Below are 27,945 nucleotides of genomic sequence, written 5' to 3'. Positions count from 1 at the left end.
CATTTGTTGACGAAAGTAAGGAGATTGTTCACTGAATTCAAAATTCGGAGAAGGATCAAAATTAATATACACTTCAAAGTATTGTAAAGCCAAATTAAGAGCCTAGCAATATTTATCGATAGTGGAATAATTTTTCTGGTGCTTATTTAACATTTCGAAAAATAGTACATTGGATGGTCCATGCCATCTGTATCGTCATGAGTTAATAAACCACGAACCCCTAAATCACTTGCATCAACATATATTTTAAATGGTTGATTGAAATTTGGAGCTTTAGGAACTGGCACACTTTTAAATATGGCCTTTAATTTCTTGAGTGGCTTCTAACATTTGTGAGACCAATACAATTTGGGCTTCTTACTTATGAAATTGGTCAGGAACTCAGCAGTTATGGAAATATATGAGCAAAATTGCAGATAATGTCCAGCAATTCCAAAAAAATCACATCAGTTGCTTTTTACGGAATGTACTAGGCATTCAGAGGTAGCTTTAACCTTAGCTTCCACAGGCTGGCCTAACCTTACCATGTCGCGTAATATGTCCTAAAGATTTGACACAAGCTCGGCAAAATTCACTTTTAATTAAATTAACTGTTAGTTTTGTCTCACTAATGCAAACTAAAGGAATTTCCGTATAGTTTCCATGTGATCCATCCAAGAAGCACTGCAAATAATTACGTTGTCAGTGTCAGTATCCTAACCATCTATGTCAGATGTTAACATGTTTATTAAGAGCTCGAATGTAGAGTTAGAATTCGTCATACCAAATAGAATAATTTTGTATTGAAAGAGTCGATCTGGAATTGCAAAAGCCGCAATTTCTTTTGCACTATCCGTAAATGGAATTTGCAGGAGTCCTTTTAACCGGCGAAGGTTAGAAGTCATGATTTGCAACCAAATCATTGATGTGAAGAAACATTAATTGACGCAATTTCTTCTAAAAACAAACGTAAGAAGAAAAATTAATGTAGAAGGAAGAATCATAAGCACTTTAGGAAAAATTAATTCCACTGTTATTTCTATTTGACGTGGCATAGAGTTTAAGGCAAACATTGAGCTCCTTTTGATTGTGATAAATATACATATTGTCTTAGCTTTTCCGTTTTGAAAAGGTTTGAAATATACCTTACGTTGTTCAAACAACATACAAATGTGTTTTCGACAATCCATTACATTCAAAAATGTGTATATCAATGGTAAGATAATAAATAAATGTACAGTAGTTTGACAGATGGTCCATGCATCTCATGACTGTACATATTCTAACTTAGTCATAAGTAATAGACTCTCTCCTTATCCAAATATTGAAACTGAATAAGTCTTGACGAGCGCAGTTAGGGGCGGTATCATGCTTCAGAAAGGTTAATTTGGTAGGAGACAATTGTCAAACTATTAACGTTTCTAAATTTTGGTTTAAACTGTAACACATTTTGGTTTAAATAGTAAGATATACACTGTTGCAATAAACGTGGTCTTTACAGTATGTAAGATGCACATTTTGCCAACACCCCACCCAGTTTTGTACAAATAAACGTGATAGGTTGTGATGTGGTTCCATATCCGTGCGTTTATTTGAACCTTCAAGCTAAACACCAAAGACGATGGGGCAAACCAGATATTTCCACAAATAAAATATAAATGTTAGTATAATGCTTGTCTGGTTTAAAAATCACGTATGCATGTTGTGTGATTCTTCTATCTAGACGGAGTCATGTTCATATCCTTCCGACAATATCATTATTCTTGCATTAATGCCCCAAAGAATTACAAACTTAAACATATTTTGCATTTTTCCTAGAGAAAAAATTTGAATTTGTCAATCGACTATGTCAGAAAACTATAATAAGGCAAGCATTAGGTCCATCAATAAAGCAGTTTATATGAAATTAGCTCGGAATGCCTTATATTCTGGCATTCAACTTCTGAGCATTTTCATATATTCTGTTATGTATGTCTATATTTTGCGTTCGCCTATTAGTCCATGATTGTATTTGGGGTAATTCCTGTTTGGATGGTTGGTTATTGAAACTTCGGTAACATTGGAATGTATTGTGAAATATGTAACGTGGGCATGAATTGTGAAATATGTTACGTAGTAGTGGATTGCGAACTAGATTCAAAAAAGATTTGTATCTATAAAGTAAAAGATCTGAAATTTAAAGTACTCATAATTCGAAATTCATATCATCGTTTTTGTCAAAATCATTTTACATATGTATTTAATGCTGTGTTTCGATTTAATTTAAGAGGAACCATTTATCTAAATTATAAAGTACTTATATGACTGCCTGGACTAAATCAACAATTTGGGATTATTGTGAATTTGTTAAAGGACGTCTTGAATAATACCATTGCAATACATCAGGACTGTTGGTACGTCGGCACATGCAGGACTTGGAATCTATTCTGAGCACTCTACTCTTTTGGACGTGTTATTTAACTTCGTGGTTATTTTGAATATAATTCATAATACTGAATGTTCCTCTTACATTTCATTTTATATTATAGAGAAATAAATTACTCTTTACTTTTGAAAGAATGTGTTGGTTTTGCTTATTTCTGTTAATTATGTTGAGAACCACGAATTCGTAGCACTTCCTACAATTGGAAATAAGATGCAAATGGATTTATGACACTATTCTTGATTTCAAAGTCTAAACATATATCCTGATGACACAACAGATTAACCTTCTTAAAGTAGCAGGGCAGACCTCATCCTAAATCTAAGGTAACAATTGGTCAAAACGGTTTAATAATAAAGTTTCCTTTGAAGGAATATATTCTAGTAGATCACGTATTTTACGCTACAGTTCAGTATTTTTGTTAAAACGGTCAGCTATTCCTTGCGTTCGAATCAAGTATTTGTCATCACCATGCAAACTCCAATTAGACTGTCGTTTTGTAAGACAAATGGTACACAAGATCATACAATACGAGAGCAAATGATGTCATGATTCACAATCATACTTCTCTGTCGTAAAAGATATAGAATATAATTCTTTTATCATCTCTTTATGTCATAAAGGAACATTTCTAAAAGTCATGGATGCAATCATTTTTGATTGTTTTTCATGTAATGAACATATACTAAATATTTCAATAATTGGTTACTCTTTTCAAAAGAGCCATACTCAGTTAATTTAGCTTGTTTCTTTTCAATGTGGGTAACTGAAGGCCTGGATATTATTACATTCATGTAAATGTGCCTTCTACAGATTTTAATTTATCACCTGTTTGCATTATTTGAGATATTATTCGTATTCACTCAAGACATTTTCTGCGTTTATTAACGCCTCACCTTTGTAATGCTGATACATAGTGAGTAGGACCTATGCGTGTATTTGGGTCATCCCATGTGAAGGTACTATGACTTATGCATCAGGTACTAATACAATAAATGTACCAATACGTTGCCAAGCTTGAAAAGAATTATGAACGCAGCCTTTCTTGTGTTAAAAATATATGTTCTTGCAATAATTAACAGAAAGGAGAGAAAAACAAACAGTTTTGTAAAATTTAACAAATATATTTATTTCCCTAAAAAACAAAATGAACACAAAAAAGTAACTCATGGTATTACAAATTAAATCCCAAAAGAATAAAGCAAATTACAGGCACAGGTCATAGTAATTTAAAATCCTGAATGAAATTCAGTAAAAATTCCAGAATAAATCCCAAAACTGAAGTCAATGACGTCTCTATGGAAGTTATTAGAGTCCTGGTGCATCGACAGTCATTTCTTTAATCAGAGTAATATAGTTCAAGGTTTTAATTCAGTATATATTCCAGTAAATTTCGTTATCCAAGAATTGTATCGATCACTTTTGTATTTCCAGAAAAAATCATCACTTGATTGCATTACCTTGAAAATTATAACATTCATCCAAACTGCGCACACTATAATAAAACATGTAAGTGCTAGATATTAAAGCATGAATGACCAATTCCTCACAATTACAACATTATAGATTTCTATACTTTACCTCAGGTCACTATTATCATTTTCTAAACAAAATGCAAAAAAAAAATCACCTAATGGAAAATAAACTTCTAGTATGATCATGATGATGACGACCAAATCAAAACCATAACCTGCACAATTCACATCGGATAGTTCAAAACCCTGATCCAAATAAAGATATTAACTTCTATCAAAAATGATCCTGATATTAAACCCATACACACAGAGAATAATTTTGTTATATATTAGTACTTTACGATGAACAAAATAAAAAAAATTTAATCCGGTCAAGCAGAAAAGAACTCAATGCTGGACAAGGTGAAGTTCAGCATACAATGTTACATTACAAAGCATGTAATGAAACAAAAAAAAAAAAAAAAAAAATAAATTAAATTAAATATGCATAACATTTGGCAATTTGATCACTGAAGATGAGATATTGAGTATCATGAACAGATTATTTGAGAGCAATATCCCATATTATTATATAGTCATTTTTTCTCCTTTAACTTTAACGATCGGCAGAACCGTTTTGTATTTTGCGATACTAAGTACCTTAATACTGAACGACATTTGCGTTTAGCAATAGTGTCGTCTGTTTGAAACTACTCTCTATTGCGAACAAAGAATGGAAATAGACGCCAGTACGTTTGCCTTGTTTGTGAGTGAAGTGAATAATGTTTTTAACTATTAAAAGTAGTGATACCAACGTTGACGATATGGATAAATTCATGAATTCACAAAATACATTTCAACGAAGCAATCAATTAAACGTGATATCCGAAATGTCCAGCGATGGCTTTATGACAGAAAACGTGAGACACGCTGCATTATAAAAGTCATTCCGGATCATTTAAACACAGATTTTGGAGAGATGTTTATGACTTTATATGAATCATGCTTTTTAGATTCAATAAAAAATAGAATAGAAATGCATCTCAAGGCAAAGGGGTAACACATCTTTTTCGGAGACCGTCCATTTCACAAGTGAGTCGAAGCACTGACGAAAGCTGTCTTTAGAAGAAAGCGAGTGCATCAGAGGAGATAAACAACGACGGTGAAGACGCGTTATTTTCCGCTAATGAAATGAGTTCTCACAATCAAGCTGATTTGCAATTTTCACTGGTCTATTTCTCGGAAATCGTTTGGATGCAGAAGCAGAGAAAGATTCAGAAAATTTAAGTTTGGGGATATATCAGTTTTCAGATATTGCATCGGTACCCAATGTCTTCAATATGTTGAGATAGATAGCAACGCCGTTTACTATACTGAGAGACGAGAGGAACATTCCATTTTCCAACTAAACAGTTCCGGAACGAGACGCAGTTTACATTTATCTGCAGTATTTTAAACGAGGACTCACATAAATGATGGATGCTGAAAGCGTTTTTTATTTGTCTCAGTTGCAAGGCAAAATCTTTTGACTTATGATAATCATATTTCTACAGATTCAATTAATGTCCAAATTTCAAAGAAAAGTATGTATAAAGGAAAAAAGTCATAATATATTTTCAGACAAGATAATGAATGAAAGAAACTAGATAGTTATTAAAGCAAACAAAAAGGAGGAGCAAACTCTTTAATACAATGTGTAATCTGCATATATCATACAATTTCTTCAAACAAATTCATCAATGAACGTTGCAAAATATACGAACGCAAAGAGAGTTTTAACAAATTTATTAAAATGTAATATTTTTTTAAAAGAACCCGAACATTAAAAGTGTACATTGCAAAAGAATTTAAATTAACGTATATTTTACTTTTCCAAAAGTTAAAAATTACAGGTCATATACCAAATTAATTGGAGTCAATCAAAATGGATCTCTGAAGAAACGTGCCACAGAACAAGCAAAAATCCAAGGTAGAACCACTAACCATTTAGTCTTGAAGACTACTGTGACAACCCTGTCAAACGCTGAGGCAAATCAAACAAAGATCATAAAAGTGACTGGGCCTATAATTATGTCATCATTTACTGGAAAAATACTGAAAATAAATATACCTGCCTTTTTGCATCTAGACTCACCACAACGTGTACTTTTTGCGAGATATTTTGTGCTAATTAGAAATCCGTTTGTTGCAAATACTGATCGATAGCGCGGAAATGTACCATAATATGTAGGCCAATAATCAAGACTACATTTGAAGCGAAGACACATTCTATAAGAAAAGTTACTGCACTCGGAAACAAAATTATTTGCTCTTCATTAAAACAAATGCTTAATACAGCATCCTTTTGAGAAATTAAATTAAAAGACTTTCAATATTTTTAAGCTCACGATTCCAAACTATCAATGCAGAACATAAACAGATATGCATTTTGGTGTCAACTTCAGTTCCTCAAGCCACATGTACTGGTTACTGACATTTATAATTCCATATCCCTCATGTTCTTCGTTTACTCCGTCATTGCTTTCTTTTTCCACTCGAATTCAACGGTGACCCAAAGAACAGCTAATGCTCCTGTCATGTAATACGATACTTCTGAAAGAATATTTTTTATATATTAGGATCATGGTTAGCACTTACATAAATAAATGTTAAAGTTAGTGCATACTTTCAGGTCTAGTAAAATGAATACGCAGCACAGATTACTTTGTTAAAATTTTAAAAAAGTGCTTTCTACCCAGTGGCATATATTGTTCATCTTACAAGTCACCATTCGTTGTTTTAATTTTGAATGTATAATTTAACTTTCACGTTTAAGAGAGATAATTATGGGTACAATCATATATGACTCAGCTTATCACCGCTTTTGCATGCTATTATTCCATTATTTATCACAAGGAAATTGCTTTACGATTACAATATGTCTCTGGCCTGGTTTGGATTCGTTTTGGACTTCATAACCTTTAACACGCTTGCCAAGACTTTAGCAGTACCAAAGACCTATACACGTTACTTCGAGATAAGCCCATGTACCTTATTCAATATTATGAATTGAAATTATGGAGAGAGAGAGATGGAAGAATAAATTCTTTAATTATTTGGGAAAGTTTCAATTGTTTTTGTACACAACATACGTAAATTTTGTTCACATATACTGCAGCTAAAAACAACAAAAACACGCGTAGTATTCAGGCCCTATGAATAATATGTTGTGTTCTTTGTCATATTTACTTTTTATATTCCTAGCTTCCTATTATGAAAGTTTAAATATTGCTTTTGGAATGTCCTTAACCATATGATTCACTGTTATTTAGACGGTAATAATTATTTTGACAAATATGAAATAATACACTGGTGTCAAAGCGTTACTTGTCAGTTTGGTGGAATATAAATGTACGAACTTAATGTATTTCCTTCGCTTATTGGTTGAAAATCTTTTGAATCAAGTTCGTCACTAACAAAAATTCTTGACTTCAATAAATGAATCTCCGGGCTACTATCTCGTCTTCTTCTTCCTGGTCCACGCAAAGGATTCGTCCAAACTGGCCGGGTAGTGCGGTATATGAATGGATTCGCAGTCTGTAAGCATATAACATGACAAAGTTTTAGCTCAAGACAATAAGGGTTAAAAGCAAATAGCATAGAAGATAGTCTAATAATTGTGGCGCTTGCCATTAATTATATGAATTTAGACTATTAATATCCATAATCTTTGTGCATTAAGATGAGGCCATTCTCAAAACACAGGGTGTAGTTGTAAGGTTGGATTGTAATCATATTCATCTCGACATAGTTATGTGATTGCTTACTTCTGGCCAAAAGTTTTCTTGAAACCTCAGACTGATATAATTCCTAATTAGTTGGCTGATAAATCACTTGACCTTGTTACAAGTTTAAGAGCACTGTAAATGAGTCATCGATACTCTTTCTGTTTTAATAATGTAGTATCAGCTTTCTGTAGAAGATATTATTTACTGAAACTTTTCTTATCCTAGTATTGATGTCAGTCTTAGAAGAAAATTACTTGTGTTCAGTTGAAATGATTTCATTCATTTAATTGAATCATTGCTTGGAATTTTGAATTGCTGCGACATATTGGACTTAATAACTGTTTGGAATTTCTGTTAATTTAATTTGAGACCTTTTGGATTATATTGTTGGGGTTCATTAATAATGTCCGTACTTGAGTACAATATTGTGCACTCCATCCAGAATAACACTGAAACTCCTTAGGAGTACTCGATACCTTTGAACATGTGATCAAAAATTTGGGTCTATCTGGGGTTTCTTTCTACTACCATACATGTTCACTTTATATTTAGGAAAATTAATTATATTGTAAATTTTATACAACGTGCTGGTTTCCACTCTTTGTTCTTACTTATTTCTTTACCATGGAGTCATTATAATATGAACATGTATGCCTTTCATATTTATCATCATTACACTGAGTTGAACATTCACGATTACTGACAGTCGTAACATCCAACATAAATTACATTCTAATAGCATCCTTTACTGCTAAATGTTACATTCGTAAATATCGTAGTATCACCCCCACGTACACTGAATAAATTGTGTACTAACAATTCCTTTCACGAAACAATTAATTCCTAAACGTTACGAATACACGCATATAATTTACATCGTTACAAATTAAATCATTTTATGAGAACTACTTAACGAGATGAATTTTACAATAAATTGGGTCTATACATGAAAGTCAGACATGAAAAATGTCCCTGACTTGTAAGCGCTCAAACAATACGCATGATAATATGCATGCAACTTATAGGTGAATTCAATTTGATTGTCCAGTTATATTGGCATAGATCTGAATATCTGGCAAATTGAGAATAAATTCGAATATATAATTTATCAAACGTTTGTATCAAATGAAACGGATAGAAAGAAAATAGTGCAATTAATCATTTCTCAGTCCCATTGTTGTAGATTCCTTAGCTAAAGTTTATTGTTGTGTAAAATTTTAAACATACAATTTGATCAAATTACTCATGTATGTATTGTAATAAATTTGTGGCATGTGCATTTGGTTATAGCGCCCCGTGTTTAGGAATTCTTAGATTTTTGTGATATTTTGTCTCATTATTGGAATTCGGTGCAATGAAAATATTTCTTAGCCAGAAATAATTAAACAATTAGCTAATTGCTTGAAGCAAACGTCACAGAGTGAAGTTTTAGTGAGTTTCCATGATGCCATGATTCACGTTTAGTGAATTCATGTCAAAACCGCATGAGTGTCCTTGGAGTAACATAGTCCATATTAAAATGTAGTGGTGTACATTACTGGTATTGCTGCAGTGGCAGTATTTGCGATAGAAAATCGGCAAATTACACAATGTAATCAATAAGAAGGGACTTATTAGATACCGTTTATGTCGCTATGGTGGCAAATGTGATGCAGTTGTCCTGGCGAAATGTACCTGGAAACCATGGATTGACTGGCCTAAGGTGGCGTAGTTAAAATAGTTCCATGTATTAAGGGATAGTTGTATAGTTTCTACAGCGTGCACTGATGGCGATACGGAAACCATGCAGACGTGCGGTTGATAGATATTTGGCAGGTTGTGAGATATATGGTCATGCTTTGATTAGAGTGAAATTTATGTATAGAGCGGGCACGTCAGGCTTTCTAATTTACAGCTGAAGTTGTATGGAAGTCTTTGGAAATCTGGGATAAATTAATGACTACTAGTGTGAATCGCACCATGGTTTGACACCACTTGGTCAAGGAAAGACCTATGGCTTGTAACAAGAAAATTTTGGGTTGCAAGATGGTTGAGATTTTTGAATAGTGGTTTGATAGTGTTCTAAGCGATATGGTCGTATTATGTTTAGCACAGACTATTTGTTCGCTACTTGGAACGATAGACGTGTCCAATAAAATTAAAAAAAAAAACAATCAATGAATAAATATTAGTGATAGAGCGCCTTTAATTTTTTAATTTTGGTTTCGCGACGTTTAGTCTGCGAAAGTAGATATATTTATTTGCTCTTAAGAAAAATGTTTAATTTGAGTGCGTTATCTTTAGTCAAGACTCAATATTTGATCTCGGATGTAAAATGCACCGATGATACGGAAAAGAAATTGAAATTTATGAGAGGGCTCACAGGTGCAAGGAGGGGAGTGAGAAGCATCGTGTTACATTCTGGACACGTGGAACATAGAACTGGGCAAAATGACAGAATTTTATCCAGATAACTAAGCTGGAATGAGTGCGAGGAAACCTTTAACGTGCCAGATTCATAAATTTGGTTGCATAACTTTTAATTAACCATAGAAGAACCACTACTAAAGAACGTGTGGTCAACAATGCCCCCTCCATTATAATAGTATAAATTATATAGACACAGAATTCGCCAAGATCATCGTTCATCTCGCTCCATTTTCATTTTATCAAAATCTCATAATTAGACGTCATCGCCCTAGCAGTTTGCAAGCAGTCATCAGCTTAGGGGTCGAATGGGAGGCTTTCCTGCGTGCTAGTATATGGCAGAAGCCAGTATGTTTTGCTTGTAGAGATTATGATGAGTTTGGAGACAGGTGTGAGAATACAGATACAACTGTAATCGAACAGCTTGAAGCTAAGGTAAAAAGAATAAAAACTTTTATGAAGAACATCAGGAAATATTAGATCTTGGCACCAGTCGGAATATAAGCAACGCGATTCAAGGCGATTAGGGGTCCAGTGTTGGAATTGTAAATGGTTGGGGTCATTGCCAAAGCAAATGTACCTATCCTTTACACAACTACCACGAACAGTGGAGAAATAGAGACCAACGAAAGGGAGAATCTAAAAAGATAAGAAGTACAGACAATTTCAAGCCTGTACGGGACTGTCCACGTAATGTCTTGTTAATGGGATGGAGCTCGCTTTGCTCACAGACACAGGCGCTGCTGTTTCTATTATCAGCAAGAGGCGGTATGATGCACTTAGTCATCGAAAGCCAAAACAGCACTGTGGATATACAACTACTCAGTAAGAAGATGCGAAAGTCTCCCTATCATCCACAATGTAATGAAATCGTGGAATGATATAACATAACTTTACGCCAATTGCTAGCAGGATACGTGGATGATAAACCAGAAAACTGAGACCACTATCTTTCTCTTACGAGCATGGCTTATCGTGCATCTGAGCACACTTCCCCCGCATTCACCCCGAACAAGCTGATGTTGGGTCGATCCGTGATTCTCCCTACGGATCTTCTATTTGGCAAAACACCAGACGAGGCCCCAAAGAATCCGCCTCGATTTGTGTCGGATTATAAAAAAGTAATTTTCATTGGTCATAAACATTGTCCCTGTGTGTTCTCCTTCAAATTATCCAGTGTGTAAACCACTTAATCCCCTAATATAAAAAAGTAATTTTCATTGGTCATAAACATTGTCCCTGTGTGTTCTCCTTCAAATTATCCAGTGTGTAAACCACTTAATCCCCTAATACAAGTTATACAATTTATAAAACTCTCCTCTATTAAGTTTGCTAAGAAAACATTTGCTAAGACTATCGTGTATGTTCAAATTATAACCCTGTTACTGATTTTAAATTGTGAAGCTATTGTTTAGGGTTTAACGCCATTTATCAGCGCAAGCTATGGTCTATATGGAGGCCAGTATATATGTTGGAGGATGAATCAGGATTAAAAAAACCATAGGAACCAAAGACCAAGTGGAAGTTGCTGGCAGCTTATTAAATTGTTGTGCACCAAAGATGTTAGTTGTCAAACAAAAACAAGAAGGCATATCCCTAGTTTGGACATCTTTTGTCCTCGCTTACTGTAGTTCTCCTTTAGACTTTAGAAATGTAATTTTGGCTTAGTTTAATGTATTCTTATTTTCTTCTCTAGGTTCTTGCAGATCATTTCCGCATTCAATTTATCATTATTTTGTTTAATAGATTTGTAGTGGAAACTAAACTTCGCTGTATATTTATTTTCCGTCATAAACTTGGATTAATTCGTGTTTGTATTACTTAAAAATTCTTTGACAGACTTGGTTAGATGTTATTTGTATTTTCTTCTCCATTTATAGGTTTGTGGGAGGGGAGTCGGTGTTGGTAACATATTTCTTAAACCGAGTAATCAGCCACTTAACATTATTCACGCGATTTACAAGTAGCCTGATTTAGAATCGTAAAATGGAACATGCAGCATATCTTAACATCAGGATGTATCAATATATTCTAATGTATAGGTGTTTAGTAAATTGATACATGAATGATTCATTGAAATATATGCTTGGTCTGTGCTTTCTTGTTGTTCATAGTGTAACTGCCGTAATTTGGCTTGGGAAAGTTTGCTGATTGTAGATATAACTTTAAAACAAGAACAAACATGCAAGTGTGAAATCAAAGTTTAGTGATGTGTTGCTATTAAGAGATTAGAATAAACAACATATTTTGGTTCTTATGTTACGTGTTTAGGCACGAATAAACAGTAATACAAGAAAGAATGTAAACAAGATTTTAAAAATATAACAATTTGTTGTCACTGGAAAAATACTGTGAAAATGAAACAATATGAGAACTTACAGTTTCCAGAATGAAATCCAAAAATAATACAAGAATAATCCACGAATACAATTTTTGAAGTCCTAATATTAAATTGTTTTCATGAATCCAAGTTCGTGTCAGACGAAGAATCCAAGATGGAAGGCGATGACGTACAATGTAGCATGTACAGTGTTGACGTCTACAGATCCTCGTCGAAACATACTAATTAATACTCCGGTCTTGGAAATCCGAATAAAATTTTGAAGAAAAGTTCTTGTTCAAGAGTTCTGTATGAATACAATAATATTTGCAGAGATATTAATCTGCTAGATTCTAAATAATCCGAAGAAAAATTAACGTATAACTCAAAAACTCAAAATTTAAAACTGGTCAGAAGGGACATCAAGTGCTTGAATGCCCAGACTGATCTCTCTCTCTCTCTCTCTCTCTCTCTCTCTCTCTCTCTAAACATCACTATTAATACTAGGTATTCCGCAATTTCGAAAACGCCTAATTGCGAAATAGAGAATCACATGATCTAGTTTGCATGTAAAAGTCATATAGCTCCTCTATGTCCTTGATAAGAACCAATCATTTTACTCCTAGAAAAAAAGTTGTTTACTTGACCCTCAATCAAGGCCAGGAACTAAGTCTAAAATAGAAACAAGTGTTTCTATTATTAGGTATTTATGGAAACATTCAGGTCAAACTGCACATTTTTGGAATATATCAAATTCCTTGTAAACAAAATTACATTACATCGACATGTAAAGAAACAAAAGACTCAAAAACCCACAAACAATCAAATCAAATCAAGCGCAACTTAAATCAAATATAAATTAAATTCAATATAAGTAACATGGTAATTGAGCAATACGAATAACAGTGGAAAACTTTCTTTTGTTTCGAGACCCTTTATAATAGGAGAATCATGACTTCAAACGCCTGTCATGATGTATCGTTTGATTCGCTCGGTATTAAGAGCCTTGGCACGCTACCATCCATAATATTTTCTGAGCCTACTTATTTAAAACAAATGGCGTATAATAATGACGTCGTATGGATCCTCAGTTTAGGCCGTGTATTTGAGTTCCTATCATGAATGTCACAAGTCACCCAAAAATGCTTGCAACATATATATATATATATATATATATATATATATATATATATATATATATATATATATATATATATATATATATATATATATATATATATATATGGACACCCTTTCTTCACTCAATGATCTCTCCTGATATGTTCACCTCATGTAATTTATTGTTATAACCACTGCAGGACTTTATGGATAATTTGTAATAATTTCTATAATGCTGCGTTTATTACTGGTTAGAAACATAGCATTTGCAAACCTTCTGCAACACAAGCTTCTAGACAATCTGCTTTTCGTTAAAGTCAAGTCATTCTTAAAACAGGTGATTAAAATAAGAGAGAGAGAGAGAGAGAGAGAGAGAGAGAGCGAAAGAAAGAAATAAAAAGAAATAGAGGCAGAGCGAAGGAGTACATAGTACGTTCGTTCATCCAGTTATAATGCCTAATTCCAAACAGCGGACAATAACAAACACATGAAAGGTTCTGAACTGTCGAAGAATATATCCAGTGGTTTAAACTTACCTATATGGATGTACCAGTGTGCATTTCGAGTCTCAACTCAAACGTGTTCCACAACCGCCAAGGTTAGGCAGGGGCGTACAGAACAGAAAATCATTAAGACAATCATATATTCTGAGCAAACCTGCTCAAAGTCGACCACGTACACTGTCTTGTGCAGCAAGAAACTAAATACTATGCCGCCTACAAAAATAAAGATACACAGCAGTTCAGTGAAGAAAACCTAATAAACACGCAGGGCACTCATCGAAAGTAATGTGATTTTCCGATTTGTCTATCGGAACGTTTGGAACAGCGGCTATAACTGTCGGCGCAAGTGTGAGAGCAAAATCAGCTTAAACCACTCAACAATTCCGAGCGAAAGAGAATCGGTTCTAACCTCAGTGACCTGTATGTCGACTGAGGACACGTTCAGGTGACAATTTCGTATGAAGTGGCACACGCTGTTATTCATATTCATATGCAAGCTCCGGCTCTGTACCATTGGCGATAAAAATATAATACAGTACATTCATACTGATCTTAGCAATCCTTTAGCCAGTAGATATGTATGTACAACATCGGATTGGTGTCGTGACGTTGCAAACCTTGTACTTCTCCCGGACAATATAGGTAACGCATAAAGGTATCACCAATTGTTTTCGTGGAGCAGTATCAAGAGGTAAGCTAGGTGTACCTCTTTATAAGCTGAAACATTAAACCGCAGCCTGTGCATTCTGAGCCGTAAGGACCACGCTTGACCTATGCCATCACAATATCACATGATACTTTAGAAGCTTCTGCTATCATTTTGACCTCTTCATTACCTTCCATTAACATGGCAGGGTGTAAAAAACTGCCGCAAACTTAGTATTCAAAGCTTTCTTCTGTTTCATCAACTTTAGCAGTTTGCGTCTTTTGTCATTTTGACAGCTATTACTATACGACTGAGCACCTCTAACTCCAATTGTACAACGCCGAATTTGCCTTCACCCTCATAGTTTTAAAGGGCGAGGTGACAACTGTACCAAGTATTTCGCCGACAACAAATAATTTCGTCATATGCTACATTGGTGAGGGCGAATACAAGTTAGGCAGCTTATGTATGACTCCAGCCTGCGGAACTTATCATGGTCACCTGGCACTAAGTCTACAACCTGACTTCGACATTATCACAAGCCTTTTAGGCATTCTGCCTTTCGCGCTATGGCACACTGAGGTAATGAAAACGCTTTTGGGACTACTAAGACTGCGGAGCATTGTATTGTTTGTTAGCCCTATCACGGGTCTTGGCGTCTTATGTGATCTTCCTAGAAAATGGCATTTTGAATTGTTGAAATGCGGTCATTGCACACGATGCCATTATTAAACATGAATGATCTTAGCAAAACTAATAAGGCTCACAATGGTTAGAGGTTAGGCTTGTGTATTTAGTCTCGGCTCCACAGGCCAACAGCTCGATAGGTGAAATGCTGCTATGCTTGTGCAAACTCATCGGTTGCGGGAAACAAGATGTAAATGACCGTCCTTTCACGTGTTGCCACTTCCGATATTGTCGGTTTCTTGCCCGTGAGTTGTTTACTTCATAGACATATCATGAAGATCAGTGTCACGTACAGCAAGTTCCATTGTTCTAATAAATTATCGGTATGGTTGCCTGAGTGTTTAACTCGAAGTAGCGTATAGGTAATATAGGTTATATTTCCAATTATTATGGCTTGACTGATAGTGCAAAGAAAAAGCCACATATATTTCCCTAGATCAAGAGCGTGGGTGAATCACTGGTAAAATCACTGTTTGGATTTTGCGCAGAAGTAGAGTACCGAAACTCTCCGTTCTGAGAAATGCAAAGCTTCAGTTATAATGTTGTCACTTGCCGTGTCCCTAAATGATAGTCACAGGCAAAGGTGTTGTAAATTTTGTGTTATGACCTATACGATAACCTCAGTATTGTAGCTGTCATACGCTGACAGTAAAACCTATCAACTTATAAATCACGCAACAATTAAACATTCGTTCAGTAGAAACATTCTAGTGGCTTCCACTTCGGCGAATGCGCAAAATGTGTCATCCAGATGATATCCCTCAGAATTTACAAGAAACACTTTCTTTTTCCTTTAGTCTTGACATTCTTTACCACAAACATTAAGTACACAAAATACCAAGATTAAAATCACATGGTACATTTGTAATCGTGTTGTTCCATATAGTTGTATGTTTTATCTAATATTGTAAAGTGTTTCGACCGTCTAACGATCAGACGCTTTACCAACTCCACATTATTATTATTATTATTATTATTATTATTGTTATTATTATTATTATTATCATTATTATTATTAGCAGTAGTAGTAGTATCATTATCATCATCATTATTATTATTATTATTATTATTATTATTATTATTATTATTTTCTTTATTGCAGCGTATGCTTTGTTCCAACTCACAACAGGGTAGATGATTAGCATAAAAGGAAAGTAGCCCTTAAATGCCGATTCAAACAGATGGATTGCACGAAATAAAGCCATGAATTCGGGAAAACATCTTGATCGACACATCGACGCCACGGGATACATATCATCCATTTTATAATTATTATTAGTCATTACATTTATATGAGTAAAATCAATATTGCATTGATCCTCTTTACCATTAGATGCCTGATGCTTTTGCATCTATACGGTTGGCGTATTGAGCTGGTAAGCCAACGCTCAATGCCAGCCAAGCGGTACTGTGCACAATGATAGTGTTGCTGCTGAGATTTAGAAATCTGATAATAAGCTGTTGGTTTTGTACATGTTGCATGGGTTATTCGTTATAATAATGACTCTACGGATACCTTTTACTCCAAGTGTGCGGTGCAGGGTGCGAAATAGGTTACGTTTACACAAATTGAACCAGTTCTGTGCAAATGGAGTTTGCATATACTTCCTATTCCATGTTATCATTTGTCACGCGAGTACATGACTTAAACGTGGATATAAAGCTTTGACGTTGAAAGGAATGAGCTATATGGTAGTTAAGCGAACACTTACATGCAAAGCAGCTGATGCAAAAGAGATCCAAAGTAAACGGGTTCTTGGTGTAGCAGAGATGAAGTGCCCCGTATGTGGCAGCGAGAAGATATATCTTCAGTAAGTCAAAAAGGCAACATCAGTTTCAGTTTTAAAGCAAATAAATCATGTTACCTATCAGCAAAGTGGCTGCTAAACTAAATCTGGCAAACATACAAAAATAGCAAATTCTTTTTATCATCCACAATAAGGTGTATGGGTTCTCAGTTCCTTTGAGCAATGGGTTAAATATGATATGCTACCGGCAGAAGCACAAAATGTCCACCGCTGACAGTGCTTCCCGGGAAGCTATACGCAATAACATTTGCGGTTCATAGAGACCATCCGCAAATGCACATAACATATATTTGCTAATCAGAAGCATGCCAAAGCTCATTAGAGTGGTTGAAAGCTCTGTCGTCTATGTATATATGTTGCGCTCCACGTACATAATATAATTTCCATCCGTAAATATGGACCTAAATCTAATTTAAACGCTTTCATGTGGTCCGTTAGCTGGAACAGCAGTACTGCCATAATATGCCATGATGGACTTATTATCATGGATCGTAAGAGATGCACACATTCCATCAATAGGGCGCAAGGGTAGGTTATTGAAGACAATTCCCATGTTATTGTCGTTATCGCTGCTGAATGTAAATCAGAAGGATGTCGAAGGTATTGTGTTAAATCCCAGTGATAATAACCAGACGGAAAAGAATTTCCATAATCCAACCAAATGATATGATTGTTCAGAGGCTAGGTACATAAACTTTAATGCGGGGCTGATCATGCTAAAACAGCCTTTGAAACAAAGTCGGATAATCTCATAACACCCACGGCCAGGAAAATAATTAGATGCATTGAGTGCTTCTTGCTTAGATCTCATGCAATTACTTTCAATTACAAAGTGATAATGCACTTCAGTATATTAATTACTTAATCATCTGAATTATTTGTATAAAGCTCAATGTTGCCCTAACACTATATACGGAAAAGCTGACGCTAATAATGCAATAGCATTATTGCACGTTTGTCAGTGTGCGAAGTATAAGGTACTTTTATCACATCACGCCAGATGCTAGGAAATTGCCTTTACGAAGGATAATTATCTGACGAACTAGTACGTTGGTGTAAACGCTGACCTAACGCTAACGAAAAACGAATCCGGCATCCTTGTTCGCCTTGTCATCAAAAACGAAGCAAGGACCGCTTTCATTACATCTATATACATTTAGATCAAAGTTGGAAAAATGAACAACGCAAAGCTCCAACTTAACTTTTGAACATGTTCAAGCTGCAACGGAAGCATATCATCGAAAATAAACCAATGTGTACGGAGGAAACAGCTTGCTGACAAACATATGCCAGGACATCGATGAAGCCGAGCTCATGTAATACCCATTTTACAAGTGAAGGTGAGGACTAAGCCCAAACAATACGATGAGTGTAAGGTTTTGTTCTTACATACCCTGGTTCGAACAGCATATCTGTGATATGTCATTTAATCTCGGGGTAGTTGCGTTCTTGGCTAAGTTGCCGTGATGTATGTATAACTTGTGTTTGCAAATTGAAGTGGTTGTTACTCATTTGCATACCAATAGCTGACAAAGCGACCTTGAAAATGGTCTAAATAATACCATGGCGGCCAAATGATACAGACCAAGATATTACGGAAAGGGTGTGTCAGCTACGAAAAAAGTTGACATAATCTAACTGGGTAAACCCAACCAACATATTGTGCCGCACTACAAAGGCAAGCTTTGCACACAAGTAAGAATTGATCGTGAATTAAGTTCCCAGTCGTTACAAGGAGTCAGAACCTTGACTGCAAAGGACGCTTGAACGTATCTAGAAGCAGAGTCATCTAAGATGTCCTACACTGCTTAAATCTTAACTCGATCGGGTGATTACGGTCTCAATGCGTAACTATCTACAGCGAATGTGTAAAGCGGGACATGTCACCATCCACGGTACACTGGATATCCGTACATTGGATGAGCATTTATTTTATGAATAAGTAGGCAGAGTAGATGTTGTTAAACGATGAGGTAACATGTTTCATTGGTGTGAGACCTATTGATATAATTCGTGCCACGCCTGTGAGGTCATCTACTGGACTTCTCAACTTGAAAGAGCAACTCCTCCCCATAAATTTAATTTGAATTGCCTTCCAATATCTAGGTACAGTTCGTGCGGTACTTTGCAGCAGTATCTGAGCAATCTTTCTTTTTCTTTTGGACAACCTTCGGTACATCATTATTCTCATTCATGATCTTTTCGATTGCCAATAGGTACGATCCGAACTCAGCATATATTTATATTATACAGGACGGCAACCTCGCTTATGTCGGGAATAGATCTTCAGTATCTATATTTAGAAGCAGGATGTATGTGTTCGCATACAGAAGACGATCCACGTCAATATTCATGGCATATACATGGTTGTGATAGAATTCATACAACAGGAATTTGCTGAGATCCAGAATCGAAATGCCAAAAATATATTGGCTGTTAAACATGAACTTAATCTTAGTTGAATGGACAGCACCAAGACAGCCGCTTATGATTTTCTGCACCTTAAAGACCTGGTCTGCAAACAGGTGACGCATCCCGTTTTCTTCTTCGTTTTGCCTAACCATGTTAACCACAGCCTGCTCTCTCGGATTTCGCATGGATTTCCCCAAAGATAAATTAATTCATCAGCCTTAAGAAATCAGTCTTAACGGTTTTTATTCTTTTATTTCTGAGATCTGGTTCTGGAAATAAACGTCATAATGCCCCTGATTACCTATGGCTAGTAGCTAGCTATATACATTCATTGAATGTACCCCAATCAACAACTCATTCACTAATCACGCCGATAGTCATTAAGCGATCTCTCTTGCATTCACAGTGACCCCGGGTCACCTGAAGATCACTCGGGGTAGTGATGTCGACTTCGAGGATATAGCTGTATGACGCGTCCGCTGCAATCAATTCATAAATAATAAGGGGTAAACCACTTAACAGCAAAGCAACTGGTATCCTCCGCATCATGGCCTTGACATGTATATTGTTAATATAATTAAAGGCTATTCAGCTGCTTGGCATTTCGCTATCATTAGTATGGCAAATATGGTTATTCGTTTTCTCGTAACGTTAGCTCGTTATCTGAATACTGACACCGATTCTCTTCTGGAAACATAAGTGAATATCGATATCAGCAAGTATCTCATGCAAAACAACAGGAGTCTACAGAAAGGCATCCAGGTAATGTCAAACAAACTATACTAAATAATAGCGAGCTGGATCTTTGTCACAGACCGTAATCAATATGTCACGACATTCTCAAACACGTCTGCTATCTGAAACATATCGGTTTTGAAGTAGAAACCGTTATATCTTCCACTGTTATGGAAGAAAAATGTGTCCAATAGCGGACGACCATGTAGTAGAAGTCACATGGGAATTTGGATTATGCATTCCCTTTAGTACCGTTTACTGGTACGTTATGTGCCTTGAAATCTACATAAAAGATGCATGAGACAAGCATCTGGCAATGATGATTCTGAAAGGCTACGATGCCTAGCCTCTAGTATGGCCGCCTGCTTTTATTTTCCGGCTGTACTGTTGCAGTCTTTAATGTGGGCTTCCACTTGTTCGGCCCTGCTGAAGACGTGAATGCACTAGCTGCACACAAGCCTCTTATTCCTATATTTCTTTCGCTTGTATACCTTAAAATTTAGGTTTTCTATTGAAACATAATGGCTATTTTTACTTTCATATGAGCAACACTAGTTCCACAGGTTGACGTCTAGGTGGTACAGGCAAATTTGCAAACAAGAAACACGCTCACATATATCAATGTCGCTAACATTTACTAGATGGCCGATGTCTGTGAAGTCAACGTAGCTCAGGTAATGGGAGTACTTACCTATCAAATTAGAATTGTCTATTGGTGGGTATAGAGTAGAATGCAATTTAAACCTCCCTGATGCAGCCATCCACATGAGTAGGGCAATGCATAAAGTGGAACATATACAGCTCTATGGCCTCTAGGGAGTCTACCCAAGAGACGATCAATATTTTAGACAGGCTGTTTTATTATACCGTGGGTATCTTTTCCGTAACGTTTTAAAAAGGGTGGCTAGTCGTTTGTCGCCCATGTATTGTTGTCGAATAAGGACTGGATAATCGTAGACAGCTATTTCGGCTTCCAAAAACTTTTTTCCCCTCCCTCGCCAATTAGCATATTATCTAGGTTAATTAAATAAATTAAAAAGCTTTCACCTCACATTTGCAGTCCCTACTTCGTTGAAAGTATCTTTCCAGACATCAAATTAACCTCCACCAAACAAAAACCAAACAAACAATATCTAAGTAAGGATGTAAATTTGTTCACATAATGTACAGAAGCTTGGATTAATACACTTACATATTCACTCATTCCCTCGCGCTCAGTCGCAATGAAGATAATCATACTGGCTAGCAATGATATATCTATATATATATGGAAATTACAGATACAAGAAAAGAGTACATTTGGGTTTACCACTTATGACCTTAGATCACTAATGTGTACATGACGTAATTTTGTTTTTCCGGATTGTATTACCGTATATAATATAATTATAATCCACGAAGGTAGTCACAACGTATAACTGGTGGAGAAACCATAACCGCTCGAACAGCTAGATTTTCTTTAATGTTAGAAAAATGATAATGAGACAAAAGCTCTTATGGTATTGCGAATTAAATCCCAAAGGAATCCAAGAATTATAGATGCAAGTCATTACAATAAAAGGTCCTGAATAAAACTCAAATCCCGAAAAGATCCAACATTCAAGGCAATGATTTGTCTGTTATAGCCTACGACGTACTGATATGTCAACAGTCACTTGTTGAATCACATTACTATTATTCCAGGTTTGAATTCAGTATAAATTTCAACGAGTTTTATCAGAGCACGTTTGTATTTCCAGAGAAAATAATCACTTGAATTCACGACTTTTAAAAGCCTCACAGTCACAAGAGTATAACCTATTCTGCTTGAGACCGCTCCGGTGGCCGAGTGGTTAGAGCGTCTGCCTCAGATGCGGGAGGTCGTGGGTTCGGTCCCCGGCCGAGTCATACCAAAGACATACAAAAATGGTAATAACAGCTGCCTCGCTTGGCGCTCAGCATTAAGAGGTTAGTGTTAGGACTGATCGGCCTGGTGTTAGGATAATGTGACTATGTGGGACATCATGCTATATGTCTGCGGCATGATGCCCCAGTGCTAGACATCACTATAAACTGACCTATTGCAGACATCGTAGTGATATAACTGAAATATTATTAAAGCTACGTTAAAAGTCCAAATCACATCACGCATTCTCTGCTTAACCTCAGCTCAAAATTACCATTTTCTTAAACAACAATAACTTTTTAGAATGATCTAATGTTCTTTGTTTATTTACAGCACAATAGCGAGAAAATTCACTTAGGAATCTCCAAAGCCATGACTCAAATCAACATATTTACTCCTTTTTGTTTACCTGAATAGTAATACTGAAAACAATTTCATATACATAGATAAAAATAAAGTTAGAATTAAAGTTTACATCAATGAAATAAAAGAAGTTAATCAGGTCAATCGTAATGAACTCAGTTTTGGATAAGGCTAAGTCCAGCATACAACGTTACATTACAAGATTATGTAATGAAATGACAAAAGTTAAACTAACAAACAAACAATTAAATTAAATATGCACAACAATGGGCATCTCTTTATAAGCGGATCCAGTGGCGTGCTAACACCAGAGGTTTTCCTGAAAGATCCCTGGTAAACGTGACACATTTAGAGAACATGTGTTTGGTAATATAAATTTTCATGTGCAGGTTACTAAGGCCTCAATGAACCAATCTGACACACTTAACTCTATGTTAATGTGTTCACTTACGATATCTGATTTTATCCGCTTGCACTATTTCTACATGGGCAACATGAAGAACTCAAAATGAAATGTTCTTGCTGGGTAAAATGAAAGAATCAGAGTCAGTTTCCCTCTACGTATGGATACAAATCGTTATATCATCTACCCCAAGGGGTCTCAAACAAAAACCACCCTGAGCGCGGCATGAGGACATTTTAGATGGCCAAAGTCCCGCACTTCAACTACATCTCTCATGAAACCTTGTGACGCTAATCATTTTACGGGCCATACGATACGGCTTGGCTGGCCGCGTGTTTGATGCTCTTGATCTACGTGAAATTTGAACGTATCAATGTTCCAGTGGTAGACGCGAAAGCGTCTAGCTCAGCTTCCAAATATGCTAACACGCCCAGCCAGACAACAAAAACATCTAAGCAACAACCATGCGAAGTGTATTACATAGTAATTAGGTGTTACGGGTAAAATGAGCCACCAGTATTGTATCGAAGAAAGGATACGATTGAGGTGTTTCTTAAATTACTCCAGATAAACGAAATGCATAGTCGGCAACAGCTATGTACACCCCCTGATTCGATCATGAACGGTGAAAACATTCTTAGGATTTTAGCAGCCGCTCATTGCTGAATCTGTGCTCTTCCCTGTACTAAATGTTAAAGATTTTGTTTATCTGGAGTGTCGGTTCGGAAGTTTGTAATAACTTTATCATCACTGGCGCGTACAGAGGAGCCGCACACAACGAATGTAACATACAGTTGACAATTTACCCTAACAAAACAGAACTTCTAGTAGTGCTTCAACACTTGCGTGGATATGATAGTCACTTAATAAAAGAAACACTGCATCAAATTCACAGAAATTTATGATCCACTACAACATGCAAATATTTACACGTTTATACTTGGACATTTGAAGTTCACGAATTTGTTACAGTTTCTGCATCATTAGACACGTTAACGCGCAATCTAGCATTGGAGAACATTGCAATCACACGTCGATACTGTCCACAGAGTGCTAGTACCCTAAACACAGACATGCTGCAGAAAAAGTGTGCTTATCCATACGAGTAGATGAGTGACTCAGACATGTTTTGCTGAAACTCAGATGCCACTGATCTAAGTATTTTATATATTGTTGTCAAGTAAAAGAATTTCAGATAAATAAAACGAGTACGCAAACAAGGTTTTTAATATTCGAATGCAAACTCCTCAGCAACTAGCACGATCTCTGTGAACCAAATTGGTGTTTGCTCACTGATGTGGTTGGGACTTATCATGACGCTTAAATGTACCTATACAAGCTTGACTCGGAACATTAGTTCTCGTCCCAAGTTATATGGATATTTCTTGTGATACGATCTTGTCCAGAATGAACCTCGAGTTGGAACTGCTCACCGACGTTAACTAGAACCGTACTGCAGGTATATCATCTTTAGATTATGCGTTTATCAAAGATCCATTGAGTTATTGAATGTAACTGGAACACTTGGATGGTACCGAAAATCGAGATGAATACGGATAGGAGAACTAAGGCAGCCAGTGACTTTGAGAAAGATTTTGCAAGCTCATGAACAATGTTGTGTTTGACAAACCATGGAAAATCCTTTTTGGACATGTCGAAACCGCTCATCTACGAGTTTTACTATGACAAGATCAACCGTTTTACCAGGATCCGGTCAAGATTATTTTAACCTACACTGACTCGTTGCTGATGCAAATCACGGCCATCGATGTGTGCGCGGAGATGCATTACACAAGTTTGGTCAATGAATTTGATAACAGCGATTAGCCAAAATAACTTATGTTGCTTAAGAACGGAACTTAAAATGATCTTGGTTGATTTCAAAGACCATTGCTTGGATAACCGGTCGAAATATATGTGGGAATGCATTCTAAAACATACTCGATTGTAGTTGGACCACACGCTTCTAAAATATAAATAGAACAAAAGTAGTCGCACGGATTATTGTGCAGAAGCAGCAGTAACACAAAATGTATATAGAATGTGTTCTAGACTGAACTGAATTCGTGCACACCCCAAATACGATACGGTATCAGAAACAGCATATCGGCTTTACCGATGCACACATGTTTGAAGCCGCTTCATACCAAGCGATGGATATTCCCCAATGGAATTACCACCCACGCGTTTGGCCAGCATGTTACTGTGAATGACACGTAAACTAGTGCACTAGCGTGTTAAAACACGTTGGTGGCATTTGTTGGAAACACTTTGAGTCCCTCTTGTATAAATGATCGGCTGGGCGACTTTGATACACCCTGTGATATTCCCATTTGATAACATGTTGACTGCCTTCGGGTATCAGTCCGTTCGAGACAGTAATTTACCGTCACACCATTTCGGATCAGTAGCAGGACGATGCCCACCTTCCAGTTATCTAGGTGTAAACAGACGCTGATCAAACTTGTATATGAGTGATTGTAACGCTGCCGGCAGTTAAATTACTTCCTGAGTAAAAAAGATAGTTGTTTTGATTAATCGCACTCTCTGATTTTAATCAGATCGAGCCTATGACTTCATTTTTCAGTGTTGCGATGACTTTCGGAAGTCTTGTTTCTAATTTATGAGACTGCTCTGACCTTGTTAACATGTGCGTACTATTGTTCGTATAACCGTTACATCTTTTCATACATTTATATTGTGGTCAGGATGAATGTTCGACAGCTCAGCAATAGACGGAACAAATGTTTTGCCAGGTTTGACTTGTAATCATCACAGTCATGCACGTGGCGAAATTATACAAAGGCATTCGAGTGTATAGTCTACGCTTGCAGAATCTGTTGATGTCAACAGTTCAGCTTCGTTGTACCTGCTGGCAACATCGACCAGGACGCGGTCTTATTGGTGCGCAACTCAAGCTTGTTAATCAGGCAAACGATGGTTATGAAACAAACAAAAAATCAGCCTCATGAAACTAATTTGGTATTTAGATATCAAACCACACACGTGAACTCTTGTTGGTACTGTTAAGTAAATTTGTCACAACGCTTGTTTGACCAGCACGTTTCTAGCAATCCCACGAGTAACCTTTCCTACACTTGCTAACTTTCACACGGCGGCTTCACCTGTCCAAGCTCAATTCGGACTATAGAATATTTTTCATTACGTTCCGCTTTGTGTGCTCATTGTTTGTATCATTATAAGTTATGTTTAATGAAAGTCACGAGAAGTTCTTTCATCCTCGAAGTGCAATATGTCATAAATGCTTTGGCGACCAATCTTGTGATTCGTTCTTCATTACCTTGCTTCGCCATCGCATTCAATATGATACACTTCAAAGCGTAGATTTGCACGGATATCGTTTGACGTTTGATACGGAAGATCATATCGGTGGCACACAACATTAACACGAATGACACGTACATCACTAGGCCGTGGTAGGTAATTAAAATCTAATCTAATATCTAGTCGTGAACCTGGTCCACAGTAATAATATCCAGGCATTTGTTTGTCACAGGGATATTTACTCAATGATGTTCCCGGTAAATTTTTACAGAAGCAAGTGATATAACCGCAGACTTTTATTTAAATGAATTTGAATTTCGTTGCTCTACATCGAATACAACTTTTAGTAATCGCTTCGCGTCCATGGCGTCTTTCAACGCTAGTTGAACTTTTTGTACGAGTTTTCGTGTGACATCGTACACAACATGAAGACATGATTTAATGGTATACTGCGTTATTCAAAATTCAGTTTGTACACTGATCATTGATCCCATTGGATCAAGACAAACTCAGTAGTTGTTTTGGTTAAAAGTTTTACGATGGCTGACGTGGGATCGGTTATAACAGCGCCGACGGCTGATGACCAGCCGTGCTATGATGTTTTAAATTATTTTCAAAAAGTCTTGATTAACAGATCGTCATCGTCCATCTCCAGTTTCGTTTCCACCATTAATGATGCACCTTCCATTAATGATTTGGATGGAAACGAAAATATTCGTGCAGTGTACAACGATGTGTTGTTCAGCATCAAGCCAATCCCGCAAAGATATTTTCACGAAGTCGGCTACAAAACACTTACTAGATCTATTACCCTCAGTAACACGAACACATACCTAAAGTGATTCGTTAAAACTGTAATATGCTGATGATATTTCATGGCATTCGCGCGCATGTCTTGGGATTATTCATTGGTCTTGTTACGGCGCTGATCACACATGTGATAAATTTCGTGACATATTCGCACGAATTACTAATAATCTGTGTAGTTTAGAGGTAAATATCGTCCCTATGAGAAAATGGAGTCAAGACGAGGTTCTCTACAGTGACTAGTGGTAAAGTAGCTCTCAAACAGGTGTTACGAATTCATACTGACATGAACAATTACTCTAGCAAAACAAAAGTAACATTTTTAAATACTGTAGATCTTGTTACACTTGTCAAATGGTGGAAAAACTCTATTAAAAGATACCTAAGGTCCATCTCCAAACTAATCTTTGAAGAATCATTTCGATGAATAATGGTCAACTATGTCGGTCCCACACCAAATATCGAGTCAGGCAACTAATGATGTTGACGAGACAATGTGTGGATCCATTAGATTTCCATAGACAATAATTTTGAAGAATGTTAAATCAAAATGTTGAAAATGCTTTGACAACGTTTAGTTTATTTTACGTCTTGACCTTACCAAATCCATTAAATCTAATCAATGCTAAAATTTTAAATCCGGAACGTTTCAGTAACTTATCCATCCAACAGTCTGAGGCTTCTGACCATTGCGCTGATAGTGAAAGGGTTTTAGAAACATTTCACCGAATTTTGATAAATATGATTTGGTCATATTGATTTTATACCTGAACAGATTGGTATCAATGAAGGTATCAATTTACTGGTGTTTGTTGTTATTTGAACCATTTCGAGAATCATTATATTTCAGTCCCTTTTAACTAGCTTTAGACATATCGTATGAGGACCATTGAAGTTATATAAAAAGAAACGTCTTTAAACCAAAGGTTAATAAAGTATTCTCC

At 36.1% G+C, this 27,945-nt stretch overlaps 1 protein-coding gene across 1 annotated transcript in view; it reads right to left on the bottom strand.

The window, feature by feature from the left end:
• Window positions 1-5,677: 5,677 nt before the first annotated feature.
• Window positions 5,678-27,945, bottom strand: part of LOC149796058 (uncharacterized) — a 159,205-nt gene continuing 136,937 nt past the window's right edge. Inside the window, exons 9-10 of the mRNA XM_089964167.1 lie at window positions 7,254-7,431; window positions 5,678-6,447 (exon numbers count right to left, since the gene is read on the bottom strand). Of these exons, the coding sequence (XP_089820293.1) occupies window positions 6,362-6,447; window positions 7,254-7,431 (264 nt within the window). The 3' untranslated portion in view covers window positions 5,678-6,361. The remainder of the gene's footprint in view (window positions 6,448-7,253; window positions 7,432-27,945) is intronic.

Source organism: Sinohyriopsis cumingii, chromosome 7 (assembly GCF_028554795.1).
Source record: "Sinohyriopsis cumingii isolate HCF-2022 chromosome 7, ASM2855479v2, whole genome shotgun sequence".
Taxonomy (NCBI): domain Eukaryota; kingdom Metazoa; phylum Mollusca; class Bivalvia; order Unionida; family Unionidae; genus Sinohyriopsis; species Sinohyriopsis cumingii.
This window is presented reverse-complemented; position numbering and strand designations above follow the sequence as displayed.